Raw genomic sequence first — 22,649 nt, forward strand, 5'->3', positions numbered from 1 at the left:
AAAGAATACTCCTCAAGAAGGAAAAAAATAAAGGGAAAATAAAATCTTTTAATTTTCTTATTCTTAATCTAAAAGATGAATGTTTGTTTAAAGTAATGATAGTAACAATGTATTGAGTGATTATACCATATGGATAAATGAAATGAACGATAGCAATGTTATAATAGATTGCAAAAATAAAGAATAATCAGTTATAAGTTACCTATACTACCAGTGAAGAGGTACAGTGTTATATGAAGGCATACTTATATTAATTAAAAATGTATATTGTGAACTTTAGGGCAACCACTAAAATTTTTTAGAAAGAAGTATAATTGATGCACTAAGGTAAGAGAGGAGCTAAAATAGAATAATATAAAATGCTCAGTTAACCCCAGAGAAGGGGGGAAGGGAGAAATAAAGAACAAATGCAATGAATAGAAAATAGTTAAAAACATGAGAGAGATTAATCCAACTATATTAATAATCACTTTAAATGTAAATGGTATAAATACATGAATTAAAAAGATAGAGATTATCAGAGTAGATAAAAGAATATGACCTAAGTATATGTTGTCTATTAGAAATCTACTTTGAATATAAAAACTCAAATAGGTTAAAAGTAAAAGTATGGAGAAAGATATACTATTCTAAGACTAATTGAAAGAAAGCTGAAACAGTTATATTAATTTCAGAGAAAGTGGACTTCAGAACAAGGAAAAATTATGAAGGATAAAAAGGTATATTACATAATAGTAAAGGGATCAATTCTCTAAGAAGACATAACGGTCCTGAATGTGTATACCCCTAACAAAAGAGTATCAAAATGGGTAAGGCAAAAACTGATAGAACTGCAAGGAGAAACAGCAAACCTATTATTATAGTCGGATATTTTAGTACTCCTCTTTCACTAATTGATAGCTTAAGCAGGCAAGAAAATCAGTAAGGATAGAGTTGACCTGAACAATACTGACCATTAACTTGATCTAATTGTCATTTAGAGAATATCTATCCCATTCAACAACTGCAGAATACATGTTCTTCTCAAGTTCACATGGAACATTCACCAAAACAGACCACATTATAGGCCATAAAACACACCTTAACAGATTTAAAAGAATAGAAATCATACAAAATATGTTACTGGACCACAATGGAATTAAACTGGAAATCAATAATGGAAAGATAGCCGGAAAACCCTCAAATATTTGGTGATTAAACAACACACTCTAAATAACATATGAGTCAAAGAAAAAGCTTCAAGAGAAATTCATCTGGTTTAGCTTTATCCCATTCTGGCTAGAAATGAGGATAAAGATGGGTGATTACATCGACCATGGACTCGATCACTTAAGACAGGATTTCCTCATCTACTCACTCCTCTGTCATTTGTTAATTTGTTTATTAAAAAAAATTAATTACCTACTATGCCAGGCAATGTACTAATTTCTAGGTAACTACAAAGAAAATAAGACTTTGTCCCTGCAATAACATAAATAATAATAGCAGTTACCACTTATTGTGTGTGTGGCAGATGTTTGAAGTACTTTTCACATATTAATTCAATTTAATGCTCTCATAACTTATAAGATAGGTATTATTATTACTGTCATCTTACAGATGAGGAAACTGAGGCATAGAGGGGTTAAATAATTTAACATGATTACACAGCTATTAATTGACAGAGTCTGGTTCAAGCTCTTAGTCACTACATTCTATCTGAAATACTCAAGGAAGGAAGTTCCTCAATTTCCCTTGAATATCCATCTGTCTGTGTATTATCTTTAACTTCAAATCCTTGAAATGTGTTTAAAATCACTTCTTTTTGTCTTTTCTTTCTTTTTTCTTTTTTGGCTACTATAAGTGGAAACAGGAAGGGGTCATGTAGCTATCCATATAACGCACTTTCATATACTTGAAGAAAAATGGCAAGGAATGTTGGAAAGAAAAATAAATTTATTGGAGATCACTTTTAAATGAGCTTTTTAGTATTTGAAGCTTCGATAGAAATACTCTAGAGAACTGTTTTTGACATGTATAAAGATTTTTTAACAACCATCTCTCTTCTAAGTAATGAAGTACAAGTAATTACATAATTACTTGATTATGTAGCAGCACTAAAATTTTACAGGAGGTTTTTCACTTAAACTCTAGCCTTATAAAAATAATTGCCACAAGTCAAAATTATTTTCTAAATGCTGTAATTCTTTTCTGCTTTTAATTTTTTTTTGGCAGGGAGATGGAATTTAGGTCTATTTTTGTGTAGCAAGCAGAAGCAGAAAAGTATGTAATTTAATAATGTCACTGTCTACAGTCACTGACTTAAAACGATGGTGAGAAAAATTTAGATGGGAAATGAAATTATAAGCCAAGATAGCATTCTACAGAATTTCTTTGGTCCAAATCTCCTAAAATCATCAGTCAGTTGAGAGTTAGAATGCTATCACCTTAGCCACAAAAATAGCATTTTAAATTTCTTGTTTTCTCAAAATGCACCACCAAAGAATAAATTAGATTGACAGAAAAGGAAATAAAGAAGACTCACAAAACATTTTATGTAACCCCTGCTTGAAAGAAACCAGCTTGGGTAATGTGATATGTAGGGTTTTTCTCCTTTTCTTTCATTCTTTTTTTTTTTTTTTAAGTGAGCTGTCTCATCATTGCAAATTTTCTCAAGTTCTTAGAACTCTAATTAAAATGTGGTAATTGGTTATGTTACCTCAATTACCATGATGCATGGACATTGATGCAAAGTGACACCAATTGAATCCCTTGGGTGTTTTACCCTGGGGCCATCCCATTTATCGTGGCCTTATTATTTTCAATTATGTGGTTAGATGTGTTGCATACTTTCGAGGCCAATAAATGCAGGGGTTTTCTGGACACAGGTTTTTATTTTCAATGCTAGAGCTTTGGAGTGGAAGGGCAGAGGGAAAAAAAAGTATTTTTTCTTAAGAACAAAAACCTAAAACCCTGATATCACTAAGGATTCAGAGGTAAAATTCCTGAAATAAAGGTATCTTAATGCAATCCAGATTATTTCTGCTTAAAACATTTGTTCGTCCAAGAATGATTTATTTGCTACTCATAACTAAAGACAAACAAACAAACCAAAAAGCAAAAAATAACTAAACTCATTGCCAATGAGTCCATTCTGGCTCATAGAGACCTTATAACTACTCCTCCTTAACTAAGAAAATAGTGATGGGACCATTTAGAGGCCTTATATGGTAGGTTAGGTGAACAAACAGAAGCAGGTGTAAAATAGGAAAGACAAAAGTTATTGCTGTTCAGATAAAGGTTTGGGTTTCCAAAAGGCTAAGCAGAACTGTACTGGGTACTTTATAGAGGTATTTTGCTGCATAATAGTATTTTGCATGTCCAGAGATAAGTCCTCAGCATAAACATGAAGGTAAGAGCACTCTAAAATGGTTGTAGCATAAAGTGTTTCCCAATGGGGATACTACTGGTATTTGTGGGACAATTCCTCATTGTATAGAATTATTCTATGCATTGTTGTTTCCCTTGATCCATCCATTCAATACCAGTGGTGTCCAAAGTCAGTATAAATGGGCATTTCTCCTCGAGAATCTAGGAGTGAATTAGGACATTTTCTGGGGACATTGTCAAACCAATTTCATTTTCTGAGTATGATCCTGTGTCTTTAAAAGCTTTTCTTTTTAAAGGAAACCACATTTGTGGATTTATGAAAGTGAAACAAAACTTTCCGCCATTTTACTTATTACTTTATGTCTTGATTTAGTTTGATCATTTCTAAATAGGCACATTTGTTCATATGCTGCAGATGACAGAATAATCTGAATTGGGAAAGTTATGAGAGAAAGGAGTTGTACTGTACAAAGATCTTTTACATATTGGTAGAGCAGAGATATTTATGGCAGAATCCCAGATTTCATTCCCAAATCAATACCCAAACAGCCTTACATTCGCAACACTATGAAAAGTACTTTTCCAACTAATTTTTCCCTTCATTTTTATCTTTGGGTTCAAGAACATTGCAACAGGAAACTCAAGAGAGTTTTACATATAACTTATTTTGTTACTTTTACTCGGGAGTAAAAAAATAAATATATTGAGTAGTGATATATGAGGACATTATAATCATTTCATTCATAAAAATAAATGTTATAATTGAAACCAATTTTTATTCAATTATTCAAACTATTTTATTCAAACTTCAATTTTTTTATTTCGGTTATTCAAAAGAAACATTTCTCAAGTTTTTTTTATTCAGTGATCTCTCACTGTTTAAAATTTCTTAAAATCAGCCCCACATTTAATATCCTCCATGTATTTGTTCTGATGAATCCAACTCTTTCTTTACATAGCAGTCAATGAGTGAGAATAAAGGGTACCATTGGATTAACTTCCAAATGGTGTTCTCTAACTAAATCCAATCAGAGTCTTCAGATTTTTAACCAGCAAAAAACTCATCGCCATTGAGTCAATTCCTATTCATAGTGATCCTACAGGACAGAGTAGAACTGCCCCATAGGGTTTCCAAGGCTGTAAATCTTTACAGAAGCAGGCTGCCACATCTTTCACCAAGAGTGACTGTTGGGTTTGAATCACTAACCTTTTGCTTAGCAGCCAAGCACTTAACCACTGCACCAACCACCAGGCTCCTTCAGATCTTTAACAGGTGATGTAAAAGATCTTAGGACTGACCAACTAATAGAAAATAGTATGTTAACAGAAACAATTGTGCTGTCATTTACTTATATGATTCTTCTTGTATTTAATTCGAAAAGGAATTTCAAGAAGCTTCTGATAAAAAGGAATAATAAGAATAAAAATCATTAATAGAGAATATGATAGCCAACCAAAGTAGGGGACAGATATGAGTAACTGTATCAATAAATCCTTTATGAGCTAAGAGCCCAAGGCCTTGGAATCAGATATGTTGTTGTTGTTGTTGTTGTAAGCCATCGAGTTGATTCTGACTTGTAGTTTGATACACCTGGGTTCAAATCTTGGTTCCTCCACCTTCTTCCATCTACTACCTGTATGACCTAGCGCAATTTACTTAAGCTTTCAAAATTTAGTTTTTTCATCTGCAGTTGTTATGAAGATTAAATTACACAATATAGTAAAATAGTAACACAGTGCCTATATTACATGCTCAGTAATGAGAGCAAATTATACAACAGCCCCATCTTCCTGGTGACTGACACTTACAATGTACCACTTAAACTTTTAGAGGAATCTTTGCCAATCAAACAAAGAAAGAAAGAAAACAAACATGTATTAAACTCAGAAACACATTTCCTCACAATGTATGACAACTTCACCTTACGTTAGCAAATTTGTGGATTCCTCTGAGGGAATCTATCTATACTAGACTGAACCTCTGGAGAGGTACAGAGAGGTTTGTTGAGATGGCATTTGAAAAATGATATTTGATTTTTGTTAAGAAAAATCCCCCAAAAGTCAGATGTTTCTATGAAGCATGTGGTAAGAAGAAAGAAACCCCAAGAACATAGAGGAAATGTTTGAAAAGAGTCAATTAGCTGTTAGTGGCTGACCAGTTCATACATTAGCCCAAATCCATCTTCTTTTTAACTAATGATTTAATTTCCTTAATAGATTTGGGACTATTCAGGTTATGTACTTCTCTTGAGTGAATGTTGTTAGTTTGTGTCTTTTAAGGAATTTGTCCATTTTATCTAAACAGTTGAATTTAATGGCATAAAAATATTCATAATATTCCCTTTATATTCTTTTAATATCTGGAGAACCTGAAATGACTTCTGTCTCTTATTCCTGATATTAGTAGTTTCTTCACCTCTCTTTTTTGCCTGATCAGTCTGGCAAGGGATCAGTTTCACTGATCTTAAAAAAAAAAAAAAAGCTTTTCATTTCATTGATTTTCTCTATTGTTTTTCTGTTTTCTATTTCATTGATCTGCTCTGATCTTTATCATTTCCTTTCTTCTGCTTACGTTGGGTTTGTTTTTCTTTTTCTAGTTTCATAAGCTGGAATCTAAGGTCCCTGTTTTAGTGGCATCCCACAAATTTTGATGTACTCTTCATTTCTGTTAAGTTCAGAACACATCCTAATTTCCCTTTTCATTTCTTCTTTAACTCGAAAACCAGATGCATTTGAATCAGTTCAAACTCACGGCAACCTCGTGTGTGTCAGAGGAGAACTGTGCTCCACAGGATTTTTAATGGTTGACTTTTTTAGAAATAGATTGCCAGGCCTTTCTTCTGAGGCACCTCTGGGTAGACTCAAACCTCTAACTTTTCAGTTAGTAGCCAAGCATATAAACTGTTTGTACCACTCAGGTGGTTTGTTTAGAAGCTTGTTATTTAGCTTATATATATCTGAGAATTTTTCCAATATATTTCAGTCATTCATTTCTAAACTAATTTGATTATGACCCGAGAACATACATTGTATGATTGAATCCTTTGTAATTTGAGACTTGTTTCACGGTCCAGAAAAGAGCTGAAACTGGTAAATGTTCTGTGCACACTTGAAAGGATGTATATTCTGTTCTTTTCGGATAAGTACTTTAAATGTCAATTAGATGAAGCTGATTGATAGTGTTGACTAAGTCTTCTATAGTCTTACAGATTTTCTGTCTACTTGTCCTATCAGTTATTGAGAAAAGGCTGTTGGAATATCTGCCTATAGCTGTGTATTTGTCTTGTCTCTTTATAGTCATATCAGTTTTTGTTTCATGTATTTGGAAGCTCTGTTATTAGCACATAAACTTTTACTATTGTTATGCCCCTTGATGAATTGGCATCTTTATCATTAAGAAATGAACCTCTTTACATCTTGTAATATTCTTTGATCTGAAATATAATTTGTTTGACATTAATATAGATATTACAGAGCTTGTTTGATTAGTGTTAGTTTGATATATATTTTTCATCTTTTAACTTTTAACCATTTATGTCTTCAGATTTAAAGTGGGTTTCTTGCAGGCAACATATAGTTCAGTCTGGCTTTTTTTATCCAATGAGGCAATTACTGCCTTTTCATTGAGGATTTTACTCCATTTACATTTAATAGGATTATTGATTCAGTTTGTTTAAATCTACTATCTTGTTATCTGTTTCCTATTTGTTCCATCTGTTCTTTTCACCTCTTTTTTTTAAGTGCTTTTTTTTTTAATTATAATTCTATTTCATTACCCTTGTTGGTCTATTATAACTTTTTAATATACTTTTTAAGGTTTATAGCATATATTTTATCTTATCACAGTCTACCTTAAGTAATATTATACCACCTCACACAGTATAAGAACTATACAGCAGTATACTTATATTTCTCCCTTCTCCACCTTTGTGATATTATTATCATACCTTTTACTTCTACATGTTATAAAGCTTACAATACATTGTTACTGTCTGCATTAAATGGTCTATTATTTTTAAAGATATTTAAATAATAATATAAAAATCTTTATATATACCCACATAATTAGAATTTGTAGTATTCTTCATTTCTTTGTGTAGATCCAGGTTTCCATCTGGTATCTTCTTTTTGCCAGGACTTCTACGAATATTTCTTGTAGTGCAGTTCCACTAGTGAGGAATTTTTTCAGCTTTCGTTGTCTGAAAACTCTTTACTTTTGTCTTCCTTTTTTGACTGATAGTTTCTCTGTGTAGAGAACTCTGGGTTAATTTCTTCCCATACTTTAAAGATATTGTTCCACTGTCTTCTGACTTGCATTGTTTCTGAAAAGAGCTTACTGTTGCTCTTCTGTATGTAATATATCTTTTTCTCTGAGTGCTTTGAAGATTGGTTTTAATCAATTTGATTATGATATGACTGGGTGTAGTTTTCTTCATGTTGATTGTGCTTGGTATTTGTTGAAGTTCTTGGATCTTTGGGTTTATAGTTTTCACTGACTTTGGAAAAATTTTGGTCATTATTTCTTCAAAAATCTTTTGCCCTTGCCTCCTCCCTTTTAGGGATTCCAACTATATGTACAATAAATTGTTTGATGTTATCTCACAGCTCAGTGATACTCTGTTTATGTGTTAGTTTTGGGTTTGAGTTTGGGTTTGTTTGTTGGTTTGTTTTCAGGTTTTTCTTGATGTTTCATTTTGGACAGTTTCTATTGCTAAGTCTCCAGGTTTATGAACTGTTTCTTCTGCAATGTCTAATTAACTTCAATACCATCCTGTGTATTTTTTATCTCAGTTACAGTAGCTTTTATCTTTAGAAGTTTGATTTTATATACATATACACACACATTTTATTTATACATACATATATGCTATGCACACACACACATGCTCAATGTCTCTTTTAACGTGCTCAATATTTTTCCTAGATTCTTGAGCATATGGAATACAGCTATAATAACTATTTTTATGTCCTTGTATACTAATTCTACAGTCTGTATCTTTTTGGATCTACTTGTACTGATTGATTTGCCTCATTACCTGGCTGGCACAAATGGTTGAGTGCTCGGCTACTAGTTGAAAGGTTCGCAGATCAAACCTACCTAGAAGCAGTTTGGAAGACGGGCCTGGTGATCTGCTTCGAAAAGCCACAGCTTTGAAAACCCTATGGAGTAGTTCCACTCTGCACATATGGGGTCACAATGAGTCAGAATTGATTCGATGGTAAGTAGCAATAACATATGACAACAATTTTCCTGCTTCTTTTCATGTCTGGTAACTTAATTGGATGTCAGACACTGTAAATTTTACCTTGTTGGGTGTTGGGTATTCCTATAAATATTCTTCAGTTTTGTACTGTGATGTAGTTAAATTACTTGGAAACAGTTTGATCCATTCAGATCTTGCTTTTAAGCTTTTTTGGGTGGAACTAGAACAGCATTTCGTCTAGGTCTAATTTTGTTCCACTACTGAGGCAAGAAGAACATAGAAGGAATACACAGAGTTACTGTACCAAAAAGAATTGGCCAACATTCAATCATTTCAGGATGTAGCATATGATCTAGAACCTATGGTACTGAAGGAAGAGGTCCAAGCTGCACTGAAGGCATTGGCGAAAAACAAGGCTCCAGGAATTGACAGAATACTAACCGAGGTATTTCAAAAAATGGATGCAGCACTGGAAGCACTCACTCATCTATGCCAAGAAATTTGGAAGCCAGCTACCTGGCCAACCGACTGGGAGAGAACCATATTTGTACCCATTCCAAAGAAAAGTGATCCAGCAGAATGAGGAAATTATCAAACACTATCATTAATATCATACATAAGTAAAATTTTACTGAAGATTATTCAAAAGTAGTTGTAGTCGTACATCAACAGGGAATTGCCAGAAATTCAAGCCAGATTCAGAAGAGGATGTAGAACAAGAGATATTATTGCTGACGTTAGATGGATCATGGCTGAAAACAGAGAATACCAGAAAGATGTTTACCTGTGTTTTATTGACTATGCAAAGGCATTTGACTGTGTGGATCATAACAAATTAAGGATAATATTGTGAAGAACAGGAATTCCAGAACACTTAATTGCGCTCATGAGGAACCTGTAGTTAGACAAAGAAGCAGTCATTCGAAAAGAACAAGGGGATACTGCATGGTTTAAAGACAAGAAAGGTGTGCGTCAGGGTTGTATCCTTTCACCATACTTATTCAATCTGTATGCTGAGCAAGTAATCCCGGAAGCTGGACTATATGAAGAAGAACGAGCATCAGGATTAGAGGAAGGCTCATTAACAAGCTGCATTATGCAGATATGACACAACTTTGCTTGCTGAAAGTGAAGAGGACTTGAAGCATTTACTGATGAAGATCAAAGACTACAGCCTTCAGTATGGATTATACCTCAACATAGAGAAAACAAAAATCTTCACAACTGGACCAATAAGCAACATCATGATATACGGAGAAAAGGTTGAAGTTGTAAAGGATTTCATTTGACTAGGATCCACAATCAACATCCATGGAAGCAGCAGTCAAGAAATCAGACAACAGGTTACAGTGGGCAAATATGCTGCAAAAGATCTCTTTAAAGTGTTAAAAAGCAAAGATATCACTTGAAGGTGTTCTCAGTCATCTCAGATGCATGTGAAAGCTGGACAAGGAATAAGGACGATAGAAGAATTGATGCTTTTGAATTATGGTGTTGGAGAAGAATATTGAATATACCATGGACTGCCAGAAGAATGAACAAATCATTTTGGAATAAATACAGCCAGAATGCTCATTAGAAGCAAGGATGGCAAGATTTTGTCTCACATACTTTGGACATGTTATCAGGAGAGACCAGCCCCTGGAGAAGGACATCATGCTTGGTCATTGGAAAAGAGGAAGACCCGCAACGAGATGGACTGACACAGTGGCTGCAACGATGGGCTCAAGCATAACAACGATTGTGAGGATGGTGCAGGACCCGGCATTGTTTCGTTCTTCTGTACATAGGGTTGTGATGAGTCGGGACCAACTCGACAGCACCTAACAACAACAACTGAGGCAAAACCCTTCTTAGTACTCTATCCCATGCTCTATGAATTATAAGTTTTTCCACCATGACTGGTGGGATAGGGAAATAATCCTAGCCCTGTGTGAGCTCCAAGGATTGTTTCCTCTAATCTTTTTGGGTGGTTGTTTCTGTTGATGACTTGAGAGGGTCCCTCTGCATATCTCCCAAGCTCTCTCTCTCTTTCTCTTTGAAGCTCTCTCCTCTCTAGTACTGTCTTCTAGCAAACCATGCCACTTGGCTTCCCCAGACTCCCAGCCCTGTCTCCTCAACTCGGGGAGACTGCCAGCCTCTGAATGGATTTCTCCTTTGTGTACTGTGACCTGGAAATTTACTTCAGGCAGAAAAATGGGTAATCATAGTTGTTACTTCACTTGTTTCCCATCTCTTTGTTGCCTGGTGTTCAATGTCTTGAAAGCTGTGGTTTATTACATTTTATTCAGTTTTTAATCATTTCAGGTGGGAGGATAAATGTCATTCCTTACTCTGTCTAGGGTGATGGTGGAAGTCTGCCTATGTATTTTAGAAGAAGTAGGTCCATAGATTTCATCAAAGAGTTATCTCCTCTCCACAAAGGATTAAGAGACACTATTCTGAGTGGATTTATAGATTATTATTAGGGATTATTGTTGTTACTATGGATTGTCTCATAAATTTTCACTTGCTTGTATTACAGGAAGTGAAATTTAAGCTGATAAAAATAACAAAAACCCAGGTTCTCTATAATAATTATATCATAAATTCAGAATGCTATTTTGGCAGATGGGGTAGTTTAAGATTATAATACAGGAATTGTCAGCAAACATGTGAGACCTAACACAGAGAAGAGCCAAAGGAACAGAGGTTCAAGCTTCTTTGCCTCTCAAAGAAGGCAGGAGACAAGGAGTAAGCAAAAACTTGTGATTCCAGTGAAAATTAAAATTAAAGTTTGAAAATTATAGACAGAGATTGATGTTACAGGTAACACAAAGGAATATAAATAAGTCTGGACAAAGAGCTTGAATGTGGGAACAACAAAATATAGCGTCAAATAATTATGCAATTTCAAATATCGATGAAAGGGAAGAAAGATGCTTCGGGCTCTGTCTGTTTCACCTCCTGAAATTTAATGCAAATTGTCTTGCTTTCTTTCAAATTTTAAAAAGAGATAAATATATTCATTATTTACCTAGTTAGAGATAATTTTGAGTTTTTATATAGGGAATCTTATTTAATTACATTTATACACTTAGCTGAATTTTTCTCAATATTATGGAAAGATTTTCCATATTTTCGTCACTATTAACTGTAAGTTTTAAGTCAGCAATTATCTCTGAATATTACCCACTATTATGGTTATTTCATATTTGTCTTATCTAACTAAATTTTTTAAGGACAAAAATATATTCACCCCTGAATCTCCAACAGTGACTACTAGAAAGCATCACTTTAAAAAACTCACTTATTTAGAAATATTATGGAGAACCTATTAAGTTCTAGGTACTATGTGGGGTTTGGGAATGCAACGGTGAACAGAAACTGGCTGCATGACTGCTCTCCTGGAGCTTCAGACCAGTGGAGAAGACAAACAGTAATCAAATCATCACACAAACAGATGTAAACTGAAAATGAGGAACACTGGATGGAATGAGTAGGTATCACTTTCTGCACAAGCTATTTCCAAAATGACTCAAGAAGAAAATGCTATAACACAGAGCTAGAAGCAGAACCTCTCATTCTAAATGTCAAAAATCAGCCAACATTTTTAGAACTACTTTACCCAACATCTCATACAGAATTTCCTTCAGCAATGACTTCTGAAAAAAGAAGAGCATACCATAGGGTACTTCATATCATGTTTTATAACTTGGAAACATTATCCCTACTGAACAAAAAAAAAAGGTTAAAGGGCATCTTCTTGGTGGTCTTATGGTGAAATATTCTTATAGAAACACATACCACTTAAAGACGCTTTGTGAGAATATAAAAATTTAGAATTAATATAGATAGAGTAACTCCAAACCAAAATCAGAATGAAACAAAATTTATTAAACGAAAGGATGTATTCATTCATTTGACAAATATTTATCAAACACTTACCGTGTGCCAAGTATTATCCTGGCCCGGAGGATATAAACCAAAAACCAAACCCATTGTTGTGGAGTCGATTCCGACTCATAGGTCAGAGTAGAACTGCCCCATAGGGTTTCCAAGCAGCGGCTGGTGGGTTCGAACTGCTGACTTTTGGTTAGCAGCTAAACACTTAACCACTGTGCCACCAGGGCCCCGATAACAGTGAATAAAGCTAAGTTTCTGCACGCAAGCAGGGGACGGGATTTGGGTGAGAATATACAATAAAGAAACAGTTCACTTAGAGGCTTCTGATTCTATGCAAGGCAGCCTCCCACACTGGTGAAATACTAGTCCGTCTATCAAAGCAAGTTGGACTCTTTACCCAACCAACAGAGATCCGAAACACAGAAATATCTCTGACTATCTCCAACGGATGTATCCTGTGCTTGTTGCATTGCTTATATTAATGCTACTCCCTACTCTTCAATCCCTTTCCTGACAGTTATTTTCAACCTTGTTTGTCCCAGAGGACCTTATTTGCTACCTTAATTATTCCAAATAACCTACACACTCAGCAGCCAATCCAAAGAAAAATAGAGACTTTCCTGTATCTGTAATTTATATCTGCCTCTATAGCATTCAGGGTTTCTCAAAGCTAAAGCTTACCTTTACTGCAGAAGCAGGATAAAAATGTCTGCATCTAGTCTGAAGAGATCTAGTCCAGCATCCCTGATCATCTGATTTCAAATAAATCCCAATAGGAATCCAGTTTTGTCTCCTTCAAAGCAGCTTGTGTGCTTCCTAAATGTCAGAACTTCTTAAGTTGCGGTTGGTTTTTGTGTAAATCTTATTATGGCTACTACTACATTTAGAGGTTTCACACTATAGGAAAAAATAACCTTCCAAACACTCTCAAACAAAATAAAATACAAAGGGGGTGGGGGTTATTCCAGCTAAATAGCTTCACAACAGGTCATTTCAAGAAAAGACATCCAATTATATAGACTCTGATTACTGGTAATGAAAGTCTTATGAAATTTAACAACTTCAGCTTAAAACAATTAAACAGAACTGATGAGGATAAAATCAACCCCTGGACTCAACACAGCTACAGATGCAAAACGAGCAAGAAAGCTTACAGATTCATTGTCCCTTCTGTTCCCAACCCTCAATGCCAAACACACCAGATAGCAAATAGCAGAGCTTTGTTAAAATTAGCATTAGTAGGAGGAGCCGTTTTTCAGTGGCAAGATTTTTTAGATTTGGTTTTTCGATTCTGAAGAGATAGAACTGACAATGTAAATATATAAAAGAACTTTCTATTGTATGGGTGGATGGATGGATGGATTTCGTTTATGTAAGTAAAACATGAGCATCAGAACTTCAATTAACAGACACTGAGCTCAAGGTCAGTTTGGGTATGTGATCTTTTTATTGATAAATTCATTCCCTTAAGGAGGTGAAAGTATTTACTGGACAAGTATACGATCTATACTATAACAAGACAACTTTCTAGTCACATGTATTTTCTTCATCTAGCAACAGTTAGAACTTAATCAACTTGGGAACTCCTTAAAAAGGATCACTCTCCCCACCCCTCCGCCCCCCTTAATGTTGCCTTAAAACTCCAACAGGAATCTTGCCACTTCTCAGCAATGTCATGCTGTCACAATGCACTACAGGCAGGAACAATGGAGGACTTGTGTACAAATGGACAGTGTTAAGTCTTATCATGTAATGGAAAGTAATCAGTATGCTTTATTTCATTGCTGTATTTGCAGTACATATACATTGCTCCATATGCTCTGACGGTATTAAGACACCTTCTAGCAAAATATCTATGGGGTATTGTATGATTAATGAATATCGTTGGTGAAGGAATGATTAAAAGAAGTAATGGTTTAATGTGGTAAGGTAAAGCAAAATTTCCATGTGATTTTTTAAAAAGCCAATGCGATACACTAACATGCATCTTATTAGTAAGGCAAATAAATCTCTGTGTTATGACAAAGTTTCACTTAATGGTTTTAGATAGCTACCCCTTTAGTTAGGGAAACTAAGCCCTGAAAGAATTTTTTCTTTCTGGGAAATGTGACAGATAATTATGCTTTAAAAAAAAAAATCACTCACAGACTCCTTTCCCAACTTCTTTTGTAGCCGCGTTTGCCACTGGACAGCTTGCATGACAATGGCTTCCCATCTTCTTTCAAGATTTACAATGATCAGCTGCATGGGCTGGTGGTCTGCGTTCAGATTACAGGTCTCTCGGTCATCCAGAAGATGCTGGCATAATCGCAGAATGGAGGCTACTCCACGACGTCGCTGCTTGATTTCATTGCAGAGGGACTGCAACACAGGGAGGAACCGACCCATGAGCATTCAGAGGGCACAGTTCCCTCAAAGATGAAGTACCCTCTTCCAACATAATCCTAAACTGTACTGATTGCTCGGCTAGGAACAACAGAACAAGAAAGGACCTGGGGTCTTCTTTAGATTAGAGGCCTTTTATAGATACCCAACTATGCAAAAGAACTTAATGCATCCCATTCCTCCACCCTTTTTCAGTGATTTCTCCCTCTGAAATGTAGGGTTCTTCCTTGACACCTAAGTAATTAACAATTTATAATCTAATGAAGTAAATCATTTAGGTCATATGATAATAAGCACACAGGCTTTAATTCAAGGTCACAAAAAACACAAAATATAGAAAAGTCCTCCAAAAAAAATGGAGTTTTTTCAAATTCATTTCTATATTCCTTCTATAAACTTTATTTCTATAAAGTTCAGTTTTCCACTGACTGGAAATAAGTTTCATAAGATTGCAAAGAATTTTGATATATAAAATCTATTATCTGGAAAAAAAAAAAAGATGGGCAGTATTTCTCTTGGAAGCTTGATTAACAAAGCAATAATATTCTGAAAAGAGAAATTAAGATACTGGATTATTACTGCACTATTTGCTGGTTGCTGTGCTTCTTTTAATAGACATTCGCACTATTTACGACAGATATTCATGCATCAAAATAACATTTTGCCCTTAGAAGCATTTGTATTGCTGCAGTGACCCTAAGCTGAACAATTTGAGCAAAATAGTGGGTACACATGTCTAAAAATATTATATCCTTTCTTTGCCTACGGATATTGTGTAAGTGATATTCTAATTCAAGGCCTTCAGGAGAAATGATGATTATATCCACAAACATCACTGAATTACTAATCTCTTTCTACTGCCACAATTGGACTGTTCTAACAGTTAACAGATTGCTTGTTAATCAACAAGGGTAAACAAGACAATGCAATTTCATTTAGTGCAAGAGTTTTAATGCCTAAAAGTATTTGTGCTTAAAATGTTAATCCAGATAAGGCTTCATTAGAAGAAGTCTTAAAATGATTAAGTGCAGTTCATTGGAATGCGCGAGGAGTGGGTGTAGTAGATCAGCAGGTGGACATTTTATACAGATGTTCCACTTACTGATATAATGCATGCTATCGCCATTTATGACCCTAACTGAGTAATAGCTGGAATTCTATTATTTCTGTAATGAGAGAACCCTGTACCTTTAATATTTCTGAATTTTAAATAAGGTGAATGACAAATTCCCAAACCTCTATTTATGGCAAAATACGACTAGGAATTTTATTATTCAATTTATACCAGTGCAGCACTTTCAGTTATGTTTCCTGAACTTATCCTTATTTATTTTCCTAGGGTTCATTACTATTTTCCTATATAACTCCTGATATAACACCAGGTCTGACACATTTCTTTACTGATGCTATCCATTAGTTCAATGCTGAATAAGCAAAGATCCCAACATTCAAAGATAAAATTTGAGGGCCTACTAAAGAAACAGACAATGTTTCCATCTCCTCCTCCAATCCTTATAATCACTCCCCACACACACGCACACACACACACACCACACACACCACACACACACATGCATACACATATACAACCTTCAATTTTCTCTCTTGCGCAGGTCCAACTATTAAGCCTACTTAATACTTGCCAATTCTTGGCCCAGTATTAAACACTTCAAGATAATCTTATGGCCAACTGAAAGTGGTTTAAATGAGTCCTATGACCATGAACAGTGGGGGTTTTGGTTTTGTTTTGCTGTTAACACATTAAAAGGGCTAGAAAAATTAAGAGATGTTTCCATGCCATAGGACTGGATCTTGCAAAACTCTCTTTGGAGTTGACTAGAATAATAACTGCATTTCTCAAGCCAACAGAAAGCCCCAGTGTTTCTTAAGCAAATAAAAATATGCAATGGATGACAACAAAGGTGCTTGTGGAGTTAGCACAGGTCACATCAGGTAACATTTGCAAAGAGTTTCAAAGTTCTGAAACAGGACACTTGAGGTTGCTAGGTGAAAATTTCACGAAGATCACTGGCCATAATTTTTTTGTAAGTATCCAGAATGCACAGTATTTAAAAATCCAGATGATACCCTGCCCCCCCATCTTAATGTGAGTCAGTTCAGATAGATATAGTGGTTTAAAAACTGGGAAATAAATTATGGTTACCACTCAATATCTGATTTTTAGATCTTCACAGTTCTGTAATTTTTTTTTCATTTTAAATATCCAAAAGGCTTATATCCTGAATAAATAATTTATCCTATACGCACATTTGGGAAATAATGTTGCTCTTCAAAAAGAGGAGAAGATTGGGAATTTTACGTGGGCAACATCTTTTCAGTAGTTTTTTATACCTAGGAGATATAACTGATAAAATACCATTCTCCTAAATAAATGAGTTTCCAAGACAACCATTAAAATATACATATTCATTTCTAATCACAAACATATACTAAATAAAATCAGTGGACTTTCTGGTATTCTTTCTTAGAATCAGTGGTTTACATTGTATTTACACGATAAACTATACGTAGAGAAATGTTAAATAAAACTACGTAAGAGTAAATTATTATAATTACTTTTTAGCTTACTTTTTAAGAGAAAAGTATTTTTAAAGAGCAACCCAGGCTAAGCAATATAAATAAGGCAAAGAAATAAGACAACCTTATCCCTGTCTCCTTGACCACCTCAGATTTGTATTGTACCTTCCATATGCTAGCCATGAAGACTTCAAAAAGGAGCAAGTTATCGTTCCTTCCCTTAAGAAGTGGAGTCTACTGGAGGTGGACTACACAAATAATTACGGTATCAAGTATACTGCAGAGAAGTAGGCACTAACATAAGTGTGTACAAATCACTTTTGGAGGAATAGGTGAAATCTTCAAGAAAAGATGGCCCAAACTGGTGGTAGTGGTTACAAGGAAAGAAGGAACAAGAAGTGAGAAGGCCCAGCAAGTACTCTGGAGCAGTCAGTGGGAGTGCCCAGGGGGTTGGAGAGAGTGACAGAGTGAAGCAGCTGAAAAAGGGAGATAGAGAACAGAAAACTTTAGAATGCCCTTCATTATTGAAAAATTTGAAGCATATCATACTGGTTTCCATGCATAATCATATTGCCTTCACAGAAAAGTGTAAAAACAAGAAGAGGAACCGAAACCAAACCCATTGTCGTGGAGTTGATTATGACTCATAGCCGCCATATAATACAGAGTAGAACTGCCCCAAATGATTTCCAAGGAGCAGCTGGCGGATTCAAACTGCTGACATTTTGGTTAGCAACAAAGCTCTTAACCACTGTGCCACCAAAGCTCCAAGAAGAGGAAAGGGAAATTTAGAAAGAAAGAAAAACAGAATCAATTATCGATATACCTAAGAAGTGATTCCAAATGCTTTTCTATTTAGTTAACCTCATCATTTAGTAAACTTTAGGTAGGCAATTTCTTCCCGCATGGGCTACCTTTGTTAGTGTGGAGGTTGCTGTCTTAGCATCACTTCAGAATCCAGTTGTTAGGATATAGATAGAGGAGGGCTACTTTTAGATTTCTATGACCTGTTTTATTTATTTGCTTTCAAACTCGTACTCAGTTTCCTCATGGTAATAAAAAGGCAGATTTGCTATAAAAAATGAGAAGTGTAGAAAAATAAAATTAAAATTTCTAAGTCATTTTTCTTGACAGTGACCAAATCTTCAACCCTGGAGACATACTTTTTTGCTTGTATTACAAGAGCATTACCAACAGGCTGAGAGTTTTTATTTTACACTTAGAAACTGTCAACATGAGTTTCAATTCATCAAGGTCATGCAAAGAGGTGTTTTTCGTTTATCTGGTTTCTTTTTTTTTTTTTTTTTGCTCTCCTGACTTCCTCTGGCATTTTTCCCCACCCTTTAAACCACTCATATTACTGAGCCAAATGTGACACATTTTTCCTGACATTGGCTGCAGTCTAACACCAATGAAGGTGAGACTTCCAATACTGGAACTTTATGTTTCATTATATATTAAATATATGTATATATACACCCATATTACATAGAATGGATACATGTATACACAAATGCTTGATATTAAACAATTGTGTCTTTTAATAAAAAGATGTAAATAAGCTTACAATAAAAGAACAATTACAATTAGATCAAGTATTCTTAAAAGAAATAAAATGCAAGAACCAAGTAGGAAAAATAGTGATGAGGAGTACAAGAATATTTACAAAATACCCAAACTGAGAATATTTTAAAAGCAGACAGAAAACAAGTACACCCAGCTGAGAAATTCCAAAGCAGCTTGTCTCTGAGTATCCTAGCAGCCAAGTCAAGCAGAGCTAGTTATATTGCTTATGTAATGTTATTCAGCAGGGTAACTTAACATCATAAGTTAGATCAACATGGGCAAAGTTGTGGGACTTAGGATGATTTGTTAAATCAAAAGAAAACTATTCTATGAAGTTATACTATTTATAATGACTGGTCAACTATTTAACAACATTTATTGAATATGCCTACTATATAGCAAGCACACTAGGGAGGGTAAGAACTCTATATATGATATGTACCTGCGTTCAATCTAGTTGAAGTGAAGAAACATAGAAAAAGGAAGAGTGAACAAAGACAGGTGAGTACTTCTATTTTAAATAGTGTCAAGTGGACAGTTCAATTCCCTTGTAAGAGTTTCCTATACTTTTTCATGTTTTTGGTAGTTGTGTTTTTTGTGCGTATATTTTCTGTATTTTAGCATTTTAACTTCATGAAGTGAGCAGTTGTCTTTTGTCTGCGACTTATGATCAGATTTCCTAGAGTAGTGGTCCTCAGACCAAGCAGCAACAGCATCACCAGCAAATTCTCTGGCACCACCTCAGATCTCCTCAATCAAGAACTTTGGGGATAGAACCCAGTGACAAATGTTTTAACAAGCGCCTTAGGTGATTCAATGCATGATGAAGTTTGAAAACACTAGTCTACAGGAGATACCAGTAAAAAACCAGTTGTCATTGAGGCAACCCCATGTGTGTCAGAGTAAAACTGCTCCACAGGACTATCAATGGCTGATTTTTCAGAAATAGATCACCAGGCCTTTCTTCCAAGGAACCTCTGGGTAAACTAGAACCTCCAACCTTTCAGTTACCAACCAAGTACGTTAACTGTATCACCAAGAAACTCCACAGGAAATACAGGAAGGTAGCCTTCAGATAATAGAGTGAATCTAATTGAGTACATTTTTTTTGAGTAGTATAAAATACAAATTATAAGTTCAGATTCTGGAGTCAGTCTGGTAGCCAAGAGCCTGAGGTTCACACTCATTGGTGATCAATGATGTTTTATTATTACCAAATAATTAAAAAAATGAATGAACGAATAAATCTTTTCAACCAGTGATATTTTTATATTATTGGGACTTGCTTGGTCATCTCCAGAATTTTCAATGTAATTATTAAGAATGTTGATGGAATACAAAGCCAACAGCCAACAATAGCCTAAATGGAGAGAGTCTGAAAACATTCCCCTTGAGAATGGGAACCAGACAAGGATGCGCTTTATCACCACTCTTACTCAACATTGTGCTGGAGGTGCTAGCCAGAGCAATTAGGCTAGAAAAAGAAATAAAGGGCATCCAAATTAGTAGGGAAGAAGTAAAAGTATCTCTATTTGCAGATGATATGATCTTATACACAGAAAACCCCAAAGAATCCACAAGAAAAATACTGGAACTAATAGAAGATTTCAGCAAAGTATCAGGATACAAGACAAACATACAAAAATCAGTTGGATTCTTCTACACCGACAAAGAGAACTTTGAAGAGGAAATCACTAAATCAATACCATTTACAATAGCCCCCAAGAAGATAAAATACTTAGGAATAAATCTAACTAGAGATGTAAAAGACCTATACAATGAAGACTACAAGACACTACTGCAAGAAACCAAAAGAGACCTGCATAAGTAGAAAAACATACCTTGCTCACGGATAGGAAGACTCAACATAGTGAAAATGTCAATTCTACCCAAAGCGATCTACAGATACAATGCAATCCTGATCCAGATTCCAACAGCATTTTTTAATGAGATGGAAAAACCAATCACCAACTTCATATGGAAAGGCAACAGACCCTGGAGAAGTAAAGCATTACTGAAGAAGAAGAACAAAGTAGGAGGCCCCACACTACCTGATTTTAGAAGCTATTATACCACCAAGGTAGTCAAAACCCGCCTGGTACTGGTACAACAGATACATAAACCAATGGAACAGAATTCAGAATCCAGACATAAATTCATCCACTTATGAGCAGCTGATATTTGACAAAAGCCCAAATTCCATTAATTGGGGAAAAGACAGTCTCTTTAACAAATGGTGATGGCATAACTGGATATCCATCTGCAAAAAACTGAAACAAGACCTATACCTCATACTATACACAAAAACTATCTCAAAATAGATCAAAGACCTAAATATAAAACCTAAAACGATAAAGATCATGGAAGAAAAAATAGGGACAACACTAGGAGCCCTAATACATAGCATAAACAGACTACAAATCATAAATAACAGTGCACAAATACCAGAAAAGAAACTAGATAACTGAGAGCTCCTAAAAATCAGGCACTTATGCTTATCAAAAGACTTCACCAAAAGAGTAAAAAGACAACCTACAGACTAGGAAAAAATTTTGGCTATGACAAATACAATCAGCGTCTAATCTCTAAAATCTACAAGATACTGCAAAACCTCAACAACGAAAAGACAAATAATCCAATTAAAAAATAGGCAAAGGATATGAACAGGCACTTCACTGAAGAAGACATTCAGGCAGCTAACAGATAAATGGGGAAACACATACAATCATTAGCCATTAGAGAAATGCAAATCAAAACTACAATGAGATATCATCTCATCCCAACAAGGCTAGCATTAATCCAAAAAACACAAAATAATAAATGCTGGAGAGGTTGTGGAGAGACTGGAACCCTTATACACTCTTGGTGGGAATGTAAAATGGCACAACCACTTTGGAAATCAATTTGGCGCTTCCTTAAAAAGCTAGAAACAGAAGTACCATATGATCCAGCAATCTCACTCCTTGGAAGAGATCCTAGAAAAATAAGAGCCATCACACAAATAGATATATGCACACCCACGTTCATTACAGCACTGATCATGATAGCAAAAAGATGGAAACAACCTAGGTGCCCATCAACAGATGAATGGATAAAAAATTATGGTATATTCACACAATGGAATACTACACAATGATAAAGAACAACGATGAATTCCTGAAACATCTTATAACATGGAAGAATCTGGAAGGCATTATGCTGAGTGAATTCAGTCAGTCACAAAAGGACAAATATTGTATAAGACTACTATTATAAGAACTCAGGAAAAGGTTTAAACACAGAAGGAAAAACTCTTTGATGGTTACGAGGGTGGGGAGAGGGGAAGAGGGGTAGTCATTAACCAGAGAGTAGAGAAGAATTATCTTAGGTGCAGGGAAGGACAACACACACTACAGGGGAAGTCAGCACAATTGGACTAAACCAAAGCTAAGAAGCTTCCTGAATATAACCAAACACTTCGAGGAACAGAGTAGCAGGGGCAGGGGTCTGGGGACCATGGTTTCAGGAAACATCTAGGTCAACTGGCATAACACAGTTTATTAAGAAAATTTTCTGCATCCCACTTTGGTGAGTGGCATCTGGGGTCTTAAAAGCTAGCGAGTGGCCATCTAAGATGTATCAATTGGTCCCAACCACCTGGAGTAAAGGAGAATGAAGAACACCAAAGACACAAGGAAAGTATTAGCCCAAGAGACAGAAAGG

The 22,649-nt window shown here is 35.2% G+C and overlaps 1 protein-coding gene across 1 annotated transcript in view; it reads right to left on the reverse strand.

Moving 5' to 3' along the window:
* Positions 1–22,649, reverse strand: part of AKAP6 (A-kinase anchoring protein 6) — a 404,455-nt gene that overhangs the window by 25,091 nt on the left and 356,715 nt on the right. The window contains exon 11 of the mRNA XM_004376527.2: positions 14,604–14,819. Coding sequence (XP_004376584.1) covers positions 14,604–14,819 — 216 coding nt within the window. The remainder of the gene's footprint in view (positions 1–14,603; positions 14,820–22,649) is intronic.

This window comes from Trichechus manatus, unplaced genomic scaffold (genome assembly GCF_000243295.1).
Source record: "Trichechus manatus latirostris isolate Lorelei unplaced genomic scaffold, TriManLat1.0 scaffold00043, whole genome shotgun sequence".
NCBI lineage: Eukaryota > Metazoa > Chordata > Mammalia > Sirenia > Trichechidae > Trichechus > Trichechus manatus.